The sequence below is a fragment of the Phyllobates terribilis genome, unplaced genomic scaffold, assembly GCF_046119375.1.
Source record: "Phyllobates terribilis strain yellow unplaced genomic scaffold, ASM4611937v1 Scaffold_9__5_contigs__length_417890890, whole genome shotgun sequence".
NCBI classification, from domain to species: Eukaryota; Metazoa; Chordata; class Amphibia; order Anura; family Dendrobatidae; genus Phyllobates; species Phyllobates terribilis.
In genome coordinates this window covers 103,901,292-103,913,624 of record NW_027362769.1, presented here as the reverse complement: position 1 = coordinate 103,913,624, position 12,333 = coordinate 103,901,292, and the positions used below count along the sequence as shown (strand labels likewise).

General features: G+C 42.9%; 1 protein-coding gene across 1 annotated transcript in view; it reads left to right on the top strand.

Annotated features, from left to right (window-relative positions):
• AGPS (alkylglycerone phosphate synthase) overlaps positions 1–12,333 on the top strand; it is a 205,768-nt gene that overhangs the window by 53,770 nt on the left and 139,665 nt on the right. The window contains exons 3-4 of the mRNA XM_073646879.1: positions 10,692–10,782; positions 11,483–11,603. Of these exons, the coding sequence (XP_073502980.1) occupies positions 10,692–10,782; positions 11,483–11,603 (212 nt within the window). The remainder of the gene's footprint in view (positions 1–10,691; positions 10,783–11,482; positions 11,604–12,333) is intronic.

Genomic DNA, 12,333 nt, shown 5'->3' with positions numbered 1-12,333 from the left:
AGTTTACATACATTTCATTAGTATTTGGTACCATTGCCCTTAAACTGAATGACTTGGATCAAGCGTTAGGGATAGCCTTCCACAAGCTTCTCACAATAGTTGGGTGGAATTTGGGCCCATTCCTCCTGACAAAACTGATGTAACTGATCCAGGGTGTCGTTGAATGATGCAGGCTAAAGGTTCTATTGAAGTAGCGAAAAGCTGAGGCGATGGCGGACAACCTTGTCTATTCGCCGGATTTTTATCCTGGGTAAACAATGTTTTGGTTTCTTGATCCTTACTTTCCAATTCAACACCTCTTCTCCATGAATTATCTTTTTTCAGTTTAATCTCTTTGATCAGTACCCCCCCTTTTAAAAAGGCCTTCATAGCGTCCAAACCACATTATTAGGGGCTGAACCAAAATTTATATCAAAGAATTCCCCAAGTTTCTCCATAATGGTTGTGCAATTAATAATTTTCAGCCAGAATGGATTGTTTCCAACCTATTGAATACCTGGATCTTATAGGGGTCACCTGCACCTGTAACCTGAGGGGAGAATGATCCGATAGAGATCTAGGAAGATATTCAGCTTTAGAAATTAATGGAGTCACTTGATAATTACATTAGGCTAGATCAATCCTTGATAGAGTTTGATGGGTCGATGAGGCACAAGAAAAGACCTTTAAGTTTTGGGAACTCCAAATGCCAAACAGTGCCTCCTCTCTGATTAGATGACCAAAGGGGAACAAAGTATTACCTCCCCCCGGAAACCTATCACTACCAGGGTTACAAATATTATTAAAATCTCCCAGGATCAATAAGGGTATCTCCGGCCATACCGCCTGTCTCTCAAGAGTCTTTTTAACAAGGGTATTTGAATATGGAGGAGGAATATAGATTACGACAATGATACATTCAAAGCCATGAATTTTACATCTAATCCCAACAAATCTACCTTCAGGGTCTTTAAAGGAGTCCATATGCGTAAATGGGATACTTTTATGAACAATTAGTCTAACCCCCCCCTAATTACAATGAAATGAATGCAAGGTATACCCCATCCAGGACCTATGTATATTATTGATAGTCGTTGTTTGCTAGATGGGTCTCCTGTAACCCTATAATTGCGGGGTTGAATAGTTTAATATAGTCAAGGATTGCAAATATTTTGGAATTATTGCTCAACCCTCAAATATTTCAAGAAGTAAAGTAAGTCCTAGTATTCATCTTTAAGAACTCCCATGTAAGAAGATGATCCTTGTGAGCTTACCGTTCTCCGGGCTCTGATAAGAATCCAGATGCAGAAGCATTACAACCCCCCCACCTCCATGTTCCCCAACTGTGAACCCATTTATGTTGTAAGCCTGCCCTTACCAGTAAGGGATGGGGCTCAAGCAAATCTTTAACCATTAGGTGCGTGCACCTGCGAATGAAGAAACACAATATACCATTCCATTAGTCTTGGCGCAGGACTCGCTGCACTAATGTAGAAGTTAAAGTAAGCAAAAGAGGTTTGGACCATAAATACCTACCACAATAGTATTAATGTAAGTAATGCAGCATTAAGCAAGGCCTCAGTCCTACAACTGCAAGACCTGCTGGAGATAACAGCTGGTGAGAACTGAGAAGGATCTTTCAGCGTCAGCGAGCGTTAGGGCTGTCTCGGGCCCTTCTGGCCCCTGCCGGATTGCTCGTGACTGTCCAGCCATCTAAGTGTGTCTTTTGTGGACTCAAAGAATGTGGTAGTTCCAAGGGCAACCACCCTGAGCTTGGCTGGGTAAGTCATCGAGTATTGCAGGCCCAGCTCCCTCATCCTCCTCTTTATGTCCAGAAACTGAGACCTTTTGTGCTGGACGTCCACTGAAAAATCTGGTAAAAAGGACATTTTTCTGTTCCCTGAGCTTAATGTCTTTCTTCTCTCTTGCTTTCCTTAATATGATGCCTCGGTCCTAGTAGTGCAGGATTTTGATCAGGACCGGCCTTGGGAGGGGTCTGCCCACTGGGCCACTCTCTCTCTACTGCAAACAAAGGAGTAAGGGTATGTTTGCCAAAGGTATCCAGTAACCATTTTTCAAAAAAGTCACCTGGGTTAGTCCCCTCAGCCATTTCAGGGACCCCCACCAGTCTAATATTATTGCGTCTCTGACCATTTTCCAGGTCGTCAGCCTTGGCAATCAGCGCTGTGACTGCCTATGACCCAGTATATCTCTGCGGACTGGCGGGAGGGCGTCTTCCAGCTCACTAACTCTGCTTTCCACTGCTGTGGTGCTTTTCGCCCCTTTCTGCACATCATGACATTTTATAGAAATATTCTTGTATATGACCAACTTGTCCTATCAGTGTATTGAGAGTAAGGTTGCATTGATTAACTGCATTGATGACCTCTTGCGGAGAAGAGGAGTCCCCCTGAGAAATCTCTTCAAAGATGCAACGTTTCCCTTTAAGAGCTGCAGTTTATCCACTATGCTTTTGAGGGGCTGCCCCTAGCTCAGGGGACTCTGACTCCTCCATCTCTATAGATAATGCCATAAATCGGGACCCTTCACCGGGTGTTCCCCTCATCCCCTGTGTAGCAGACACTGACCTCTTGAGCGGACTAATGAGGATGGAGGCCTATGGGACCAGGGCACCAAGAGAAGACCCTGCCCGCAGGCCCACCCCGATGCCCGAAGATATCGATAAATAAAAGCTTCACACAAAGATTACACCTAAACCACTGCAGGTATAATCCGTATCCCAGCGCCAATATGACCTTGTATGTACTTTTACTTTGCAAAATCCTGCGGACCGCTTCTCTTTAAGAGACGTTCAGGGGGCTTATTGTGAAATAACGAAGCTGATGTTCAATCTTCTGCGCTTCTTATCTTATTTCATGTTACTGTTCTGACCACTGTACAATGTTATTTTTGAGCACAGATAAGTGTAGACTATAGGGTCATCCATCCAAGATACACAGCTCATATTGGGTCATATTGGTTTTAGGTTAGTTCGGATTTTTTATTGGATTCGCACAAATCAAATATTAAATTAAATGTATCTTGGATGTACCACATGTGTTGCTCTTTGTGGGACCATATGTTTTCAATACACTAATAAGCCGCTGTGTATACCTTCATCAATTTCTTATGGGTTGATTTGATACAGAAATCCCTTTTTTTTATGTCTGTATTTTTTTTTTTAGTAGAACCTTTTAAGGACCCCTTTCCTGTAAGAGCTTTCAGCCAAGCTCAGTATTTCCTGATTGTCTCTCTATGTGAATGGTCTGCATGTAATCCTACATTTCCCCAATGATACACTTGATCTGTTGTGGGTTCTGCATCTGATCTCACACCTGTCATGTTGTCTCCAGTCCTGATTTTTCAATAAAGTACAACCTGATCACATTTCAGCTAAATAAATTGCAGTGGGACAATGTTGGTGACCTATTAAAGAACGGAGCTCCATTTACACAGAGGGTCAATAACAAGTAGGGTTAAAATGGGACCTACAAGGAAGACACTATCCCCTTTTTATATATTTTTTTTATAGAGATTTCTACTGTAACGCAATGGCCGGCGCCCCTGCATGGTTGTCCACCTCCCAAATGCAGGGACAGTGGCATACTCACAGCCCTGGCAGCGTGGTGTTGTCCCTGGCGTGCACCCTACTTCCTGGTAATGTGCGCTTCGTAGTTCCCAGCTTCGCGCCTACGGTACGCATGCTCCCCTGCTCTTAAAGGGGCAGCATGCACATAGTTAAATGCCCCCAGCCGATAGCTGGAAGGCATGGTCCCTGTGCGGCCAGGGTCCTGAACCTGAATCCCTGGTCCCGGTGCAGCCAGGGTCCTGAACCTGAATCCCTGGTCCCGGTGCGGCCAGTGTCCTGAACCTGAATCCCTGGTCCCGGTGCGGCCAGTGTCCTGAACCTGAATGCCTGGTCCCGGTGCGGCCAGTGTCCTGAACCTGAATGCCTGGTCCCGGTGCGGCCAGTGTTCTGAACCTGAATGCCTGGTCCCGGTGCGGCCAGTGTCCTGAACCTGAATGCCTGGTCCCGGTGCGGCCAGTGTCCTGAACCTGAATGCCTGGTCCCGGTGCGGCCAGTGTTCTGAACCTGAATCCCTGGTCCCGGTGCGGCCAGTGTCCTGAACCTGAATGCCTGGTCCCGGTGCGGCCAGTGTTCTGAACCTGAATCCCTGGTCTCGATGCGGCCAGACCTACTGGCTACATCCATCACTGTACCTGGTGGAATATGTGGCCTTTTTCACACGGCCATATTTTCGGCTGATGTGCTCTTTGTGTGCGAACTATCATAGATCTGTTTTTTCATAGAATAGTGAATGAAATGGCAGCACCTCCTACACCTGTCCATGCTGCGGTCAAACATATGGAGACATTAATGTTCTCAATTTACAGCAGTCTGAACCTGACCTAGGGATAGATTGCCAGCATCGTATTTTACGGTTTGTGATGCAGCTGCAATGACCGGCCCGATCACTTGCGTCCAGATCTGGACCAGCGGCCTCATATATGTTAGTAGAAGACCTGCTGCCGGGCCAAATATTGCGGCGTAACACGGACTGTAAAATGCCGTCGTATGAATGCATCCTACGGCCTCATTCAGTCATTTTAGTTTTATATGTGGACCGAGTGTCATCAAAAAACAAAACGTAGAGATGTCATGGATAAAAAGAAAAAAAAAAACCCTAGAAAAAAACGGATAGCACATGGATGCCATCAGAGTGCTACTGATTGGGTAGGAGAAACTTGAAATTTTTTAATTTTCTTTTATTTTAAAATTTTTTTTTTTGCGGTTTATGAGAAATATGATTGCCACACTGATGGTGAAAATGGACACATGGACCAAAAGTGGGTGAAAACTGGCAAACAGTCCTTTTTTCTTCCTCTAGTTTTCCAAATAAAAATGATGTCTGAATGTGGTTTTAGCCAAGTTTTCATGCTGACACTGCTGTCATGCATTGCTCAATGGATGCAGATTTGAAGGTAATACCTCTGCTTGCCCACATAATTATGCAGCCATTGGTCACTGCTTGTGGGTAGAGTTTTGGTCACATCGCGGAGACCTAACCTTTAAAGAGGTTGTATCATATTCTTGTTCAAGAACTTTGTTACATTTTATTGGTACCTTAATCCCATAAACTTTCCTACTAAGAACAAATTTGCACTTGGCAGATTTATTGCAGAAATGTTTATGTCTGAAAATCCCTTCCATTCACCAAGTGATTGGTTTTCTGCAATATTCAGCTGATTAGGACAATCACAGAAATATATCTCAAATAAGTAGAACAGGACTCGCGCCGAGTTATCAAGTTTTCCATGGACCGGACTGGAGAAATAAAGCCTTTGCCTTCACAAAAAATTGTCATCCATGGGAAAAAAAGAACTGCTCTTTCTCTGGTTATTCCTCCTGAAAATGTATGAATGCATTGATAGCTGGATGTTTATTCCCGTTGTAAAGTTTGCTTGTAAAACACACAAGACTGTCAGGATGGATTGTTTGCTGTCACTGTTTAACAGAATGCCCTGCTCACAAGGGGAATGGTAAGGGTATGTTCACACTAGGTGTTTTTTGATGCATTTTTAATGCAAATTTTCAGCTGCGTTTTACAGTACCAACAAAGTCCTGAGATTTCAGAAATCTCATGCACATACATTTGTTTTTGTGCTGTGCATATTTTTTTGCACAATAGAGCATGTCACTTCTTTCAGCTTTTTTTTTTTAACATTTTTCACCCATTGAAAGTGATGGGTGGTGAAAAAAACACCTAGTGTGAACATAGCCAATAGGTTTTGCTGCGTTTTTAGTGGAAAAAAAGCAAGTACAGCAGTATGTGGAACACATTTTATTTTTGTGATTTTTTTTCTTCTCAAGTTTACCATACTGTCTTGGTCACCTGAGATGGCAGTTAGGATTAGTACAGTTTAATTAAATTAGTGATGCGTACAAAATAAACATTGGCTGACCACGTATTGTTCAATCTCACACCTTGGTCAGCCAGTGTTTAATTTTGTACCCATCACTAATTTAAACTGTACTAATCCTAACTGTGGCTGACAAAGGTGTGAAATTGAGCAGTGCCTGAGCAACTCAATGGCAGACCAAAGTGTGAAAGTTAAACCATGTCCTACAAACTCAATGCACTGCCATTGGTGACCTGTGTTCATGCTTCTGTGGTGGAAGCAAAGCTGAACTTTGGGATTCTGAAAAATGCACCAAAAACACAGCGAAAAACATACTAAAACCTGTGTTTTTGCCCCAACTTCTTTCCTGCCAAGAGATCAGGTTTTGCTGCAGAAAAAAACATTGAAAAAATGCTTAGTGTGAACATACCCTAACACATAATTATTAAGAGGAATAACAGAGGAACAGGACAATGTACATTTTGAAGGAGTCTACAAAAGTTCTATTTTAAAGAGGACCTGTCACTTGGCATAAATATGTAATTTTTTAACCTGGTGTAAATGCCGCTGTTCTCCTGAATATGGTGCCAGTTTCCTCTTCTTCCTGCTCCTCCTTAGTCCTGAGATACAGCCCCCCTTCCCTGTATGTAAATGTAGTCTTTAAAAACAAGAGGGTGTGGCCCATATTGTCCACATCCAGTTGGCTAATAAGACTATATTTATATACAGGGAAGAGGGGGCTGTATCTCAGGTCTAAGGAGGAGCAGGAAGAAGAGGAAAATGGCGCCATATTCAGGAGAACAGTGGCATTTACACCAGGTTGAAAAATTACTTATTTATGCAGAGTGACCGGTCATCTCTCACTCTCTCTTATCAGTACTATAGGATGAGCTTGTATTAATTTTGGTTTATTTTGTGTAGTATTTATTCTCATCACTATTCATCTTATCTCAGGACTTTGGAGTGGTGCGCTCTGATGTCCTCATCGTTCTTAATACTTAAACTGCATTCCTGTGTTTATTAAATAGCAACTTTACAATTTGTCTCATTTCTTCCCTTTCTCTTGCTCCATCCCCTTTAATGACTTCTCACATTGCATGGCCTGGGTGCAGCGCCGGTTTCTGTCCGTCAGCCGGCCCGGTGCAGACGCTGTGCAGATTTGTTTGTGTAGCACAAGTACTTGACTCCGGCAGCGTTCATCAGACATGGAGTATTCATTTGATACGGTTGATCGTAGAGCAGAAAAATTAGCTGAAACGGCTCCTTTTTTAGGCAGGACGATTTAAGTAAACAGTGTCTGTGGGAGAGGGTAATATAATATTTTGGCAGTCTCCTTATTTTCCTACCTTGCTTTAATAAATCTTCCAGAGCTGGCCTCCTGATTTCTTCTCCAGTGCGGAGCTATGGGGGCGATCTCGTACATTATAGATACTCTGTGGGATTTGGGATAACACTTATCTAGGAGAATGATGAGTTTGGGGAGTCGGTACATTGCTGGTGGCTGGTAATGCACATTTGCACTTTCAGTTATCTAAACAGGATTAAATAAAAATTGTGCTAAATAAAAAGTGGCTTGGATGAGTTTCAGCGTGGATCTTACGAATATGTTTTCATGACGAAAGCTTCTACACTGACATTTCCGGCAGCTCCATTTTGCTTTTGCCCCTGACCCCAGGAAGACGTTTTCCCAGAAGGGGGCAGTCTGTCTGCCCCTGGTTCTTTTCCATCACAGATTCTGATTTGAGGACAGAGAAGGGGGCTGGCTTAGCTATTGATCTTTTGCGGACAGCCAGCCCCCTTCATACACTGGTCACTTGCTGACAAAGGGAAAGGGAGGAAGGTCTCTAGTGTATACAGTGGGTACGGAAAGTATTCAGACCTCTTTAAATTTTTCACTCTGTATCGTTGCAGCCATTTGGTAAATTCTAAAAAAGTTCATTTTTTTTCCTCATTAAAGTACACTCTGCACCCCATCTAGACTGAAAAAAAAAACAGAAATGTAGAAATTTTTGCAAATTTATTAAATAAGAAAAACTGAAATATCACATGGTCATAAGTATTCAAACTCTTTGCTCAGACGCTCATATTTAAGTCACATGCTGTCCATTTCCTTGTGATCCTCCTTGAGATGGTTCTACTCCTTCATTGGAGTCCAGCTGTGTTTAATTAAACTGATAGGACTTGATTTGGAAAGGCACACACCTGTCTATATAAGACCTCCCAGCTCACAGTGCATGTCAGAGCAAATGAGAATCATGAGCTCAAAGGAACTGCCCAAGGAGCTCAGAGACAGAATTGTGGCAAGGCACAGATATGGCCAAGGTTAAAAAAGAATTTCTGCATTACTCAAGGCTCCTAAGAGCACAGTGGCCTCCATAATCCTTAAATGGAAGAAGTTTGGGACCACCAGAAGTCTTCCTAGACCTGGCCGTCCAGCCAAACTGAGCAATCGTGGGAGAAGAGCCTTGGTGAGAGAGGTAAAAAAGACCCCCAAGATCACTGTGGCTGAGCTCCAGAGATGCAGTAGGGAGATGGGAGAAAGTTCCACAAAGTCAACTATCAATGCAGCCCTCCACCAGTCGGGCCTTTCGGGCCACTCTGCCATACGGAAGCCTCTCCTCAGTACAAGACATATGAAAGCCCGTATAGAGTTTGCTCAAAAACACATGAAGGACTCCCAGACTATGAGAAATAAGATTCTCTGGTCTGATGAGACGAAGAAATAACTTTTTGGTGATAATTCTAAGCGGTATGTGTGGAGAAAACCAGGCACTGCTCAACACCTGCCCAATACAATCCCAACAGTGAAACATGGCGGTGGCAGTGACCTGCTATGGTGGTTGTTTTCAGCTGCAGGGACAGGACGACTGGTTGCAATTGAAGGAAACATGAATGTGGCCAAGTACAGAGATATCCTGGATGAAACCCTCCTCCAGAGTGCTCTGGACCTCTTTCTTGGCCGAAGGTTCACCTTCCAACAAGACAATGACCCTAAGCGCACAGCTAAAATAACAAAGGAGTGGCTTCAGAACAACTCTGTGACCATTCTTGACTGGCCCAGCCAGAGCCCTAACCTGAACTCAATTGAGCATCTCTGGAGAGACCTGAAAATGGCTGTCCACCAACGTTCGCCATCCAACCTGACGGAACTGGAGAGGATCTGCAAGGAAGAATGGCAGAGGATCCCCAAATCCAGGTGTGAAAAACTTGTTGCATCATTCCCAAGAAGACTCATGGCTGTACTAGCTCAAAAGGGTGCTTCTACTCAATACTGAGCAAAGGGTCTGAATACTTATGACCATGTGATATTTTAGTTTTTCTTTTTTAATAAATTTGCAAAAATTTCTAGATTTCTGTTTTTTTCAGTCAAGATGGGGTACAGAGTGTACTTTAATGAAAAAAAAATGAACTTTTTAGAATTTACCAAATGGCTGCAATGAAACAAAGAGTGAAAAATTTAAAGGGGTCTGAATACTTTCCGTACCCACTGTAGGTACCAGAGTAGCAGGCTATGCTGCCTGCCCCCAATCTTACACTGCTGAGCAGCTCAAAGTGGGAGTGGCTGCAGTATGATTGACAGCTATTCTTCCACAGTATAGATCCTGCTGTGCCACAGTCTTTTGTCAGGAGATCAGGGCATGTTGTACATCAATAATATAATTTCTCCTGAATTCACACTACATTCATTGTTGATAGGTTTTTGGCTGGTTTTTAAGTGTTGAAAAGCTTAGCCGGTCGTGCTTTCAGTTTATACACACGGGCCCCGACTTATCATCGTTTGAGCCAGAATTCTGGTGTAAAACTATTTTGATAAGTAGCTGAATTAAAAAAAAAAAAAAAAAAAAAGACTTTTTTTTTTGCCTTTTTACACCAAGTACACCATAGTTTTCAAAAAGTGGGAGGAGGTTGTGGACTTATTTGTCACATGCAACAAAAGTGGCATTATTTACAATGAAAACTTGTTCCTGGTCCTGACTGGAGTGCATTTTTTTGCGCTTCCGGTGAAAGATACCCCATATTTATTAAGAATCACCTGCCTTTTAAAGGGCTTCTACAGAAAATGTAATAAAATGGGCCCATCACATAATTCAAATGGCAGTCTGTCGTAGTCGCATGTCAGGACGGAGTGCAGTCTGAAGAAACCCAGCAACTGAGATCTGCGACACTGACTCTGACAGAGGAGCTGTATCGTAAGCATACATATTTCAGCTGCCACCGAAGGGCTGTGAAAGAAGAATAAATAATCTCTCAGCTGATTGAGCACAGGAGACCGAGGCTGGAAAAAAATCCTTTGTGCTCAGTCAGCCGAGGAGAAGATTTATTTTTTTCTGATGTCTCATCCTTTCTCCTCTACTGTGCTTTCAATACAGCTGTTCTGTCAGTTGAGACACAGGTCTCAGGAGCTGTGTTTCTTCAGACTATAGCTCACTTTACTAGGCCGCACTGCAGATTGAGTTATGTGACGGGGACCATTTTATTACATTCTTGGAGAACCACTTTAATAGGACATCTTACTTCAGTGCACCCTTTATCGAAACTGACGTACAAAATAACAGTCTTGATGGGATCAGTGACATAATATGTTGTCTGTTTTTTGCTTGTTTTATTTTTTTAATTTTTATTTTATTACTATAGGAGTCTGTGGCAGATGTATGCACTGGCATAGACACAAAGTTGTCCTCAGCACTCCACACACATGGACATATTTGGCTCTTTTACATGTGCTCTTGATATATCAGCCCCAGATACTTTTATAAATGAACTCATTTTTCTTTATCATATTAATGTTTTATATTGGACTTGTTTTGCAGGTATAAACTGAGTGGTATGGTGCTGCCCGCGTTGCGAGAATGGATGGAAAAGACATTTGGTGCTAGTCTGGATCACAAATCTACCTCCCGAGTAAGTTCAGTTATTCTAAACAGTTTTTTGTTTTCCTCTTTTCCATCTCACAGAAGTTATGAAACCTTACCCCATTGTCACAGAACTAGGAAGAAAGAATCTGTGACCGCTGGATGGGAGGTTTGCAACTCTCCCCACCTCCCCGGCATTCCTGGCTCTTCTCTTGATTAGCGTGACGTCGTCATTGCGGCGTGACGCGCACACAACGTTGCGCTAATCAAGAGAAGAGCCGGAATATAAGTAAAGTCACAGGCCTCCTGTCCAGCCCTCAGATTACTGACCTGGCTGATGGACCAGAGTCTTGCAAATCTATTTTCCATCTATGGTGGCCACTTTGGTTGTCTCATAGCCTTTCGCAGAAGCAGGGCAAGATGGAAGTAGAATTTTACTCTCTCCGTTAAAGCCATAGCGCTATATATTGTACCATAATGTCACACATTACAGTTAGCACTATTGATATTTTAATGTTCTACCCTCCGATACCTTTTGATACTCACTTGCTTCCTCTAGAATTTGATGACTTGGCTTTTCCTGGTGCTCCACCACTTTTGAGTACTGCCGGGCTGTTAGAGCGTATTCATCTGTTCTTGGAAGTTTCCCAAACTGTTCAAGTGCTACACTCAAGTGTTCTCCAAGTCCAATTATAGGTAGTAAATTACATCCATCGCCCATGTTGTAATCACTGATATTTCTTTATTAGGCATCTTTAAATGTAAGTGATGCCCCACCAGCTATTGTAAACGAGGGATTTCTCCAGGACATCAAAGCCATTGGAATTTCTTTTTCTCAAGATGTTGAAGACCGTTATTTTCGAGCTCACGGTGAGGAACTGTATTTGTATGTCTATTTATAATGAACAGAAAAGCGTGCCAGTGCTACATTCAGACTGGGCGCTCGGAGCCCCGTTCTGGGGATATGTGATATTTTAATATGTCGGGGATAACCCTTTAAGAAGAAATTAAAATTTGTAAAAATGGGACTGGTCATTTAACAGCGGCCACATTGCTCTCTGGGAGTTATGAATCCTTTTGAAACCGAAGAAAACTTGGAATAAGATACTTTATTTGTGTAGACATTGACCCCTCTTCACCAAGACCAAGTGCGCTGGAGTAAAGTGTGCCAAATTTATTAAGATGTGTGGGACACTTAAAGAGAATCTATCAGCAGGTTTTGCTGTGTATTATGAGAGCTGCATGATGGAGATGCAGAGACCCTGATTCCAGCAATGTGTCACTTACAAGATTGTGTTTCAATACAATCAGTGTTTTATCAGCAGGAGTTTATCATTACAGGACTAGGTGTTTAATGTCTCCTGGTCCAACCACGTGCCCAGAGCATGTAGAGTGTACACAGAAAGCAGCCAATCGGAGGTGTGGGCGGGGTTATACAGCTCAGCATTCAGAGCTCTGCTAGATCTGCAGCAGAGAAAACTGTGTATCAAAGTGACAACATGCAGCCCAGTAAGTGACATATCGCTGAAATCAAGGTCTCAGCCTCTACATTATGCTGCTCTCGGATTACATAGCAACAACCTGCTGACAGATTCCCTTT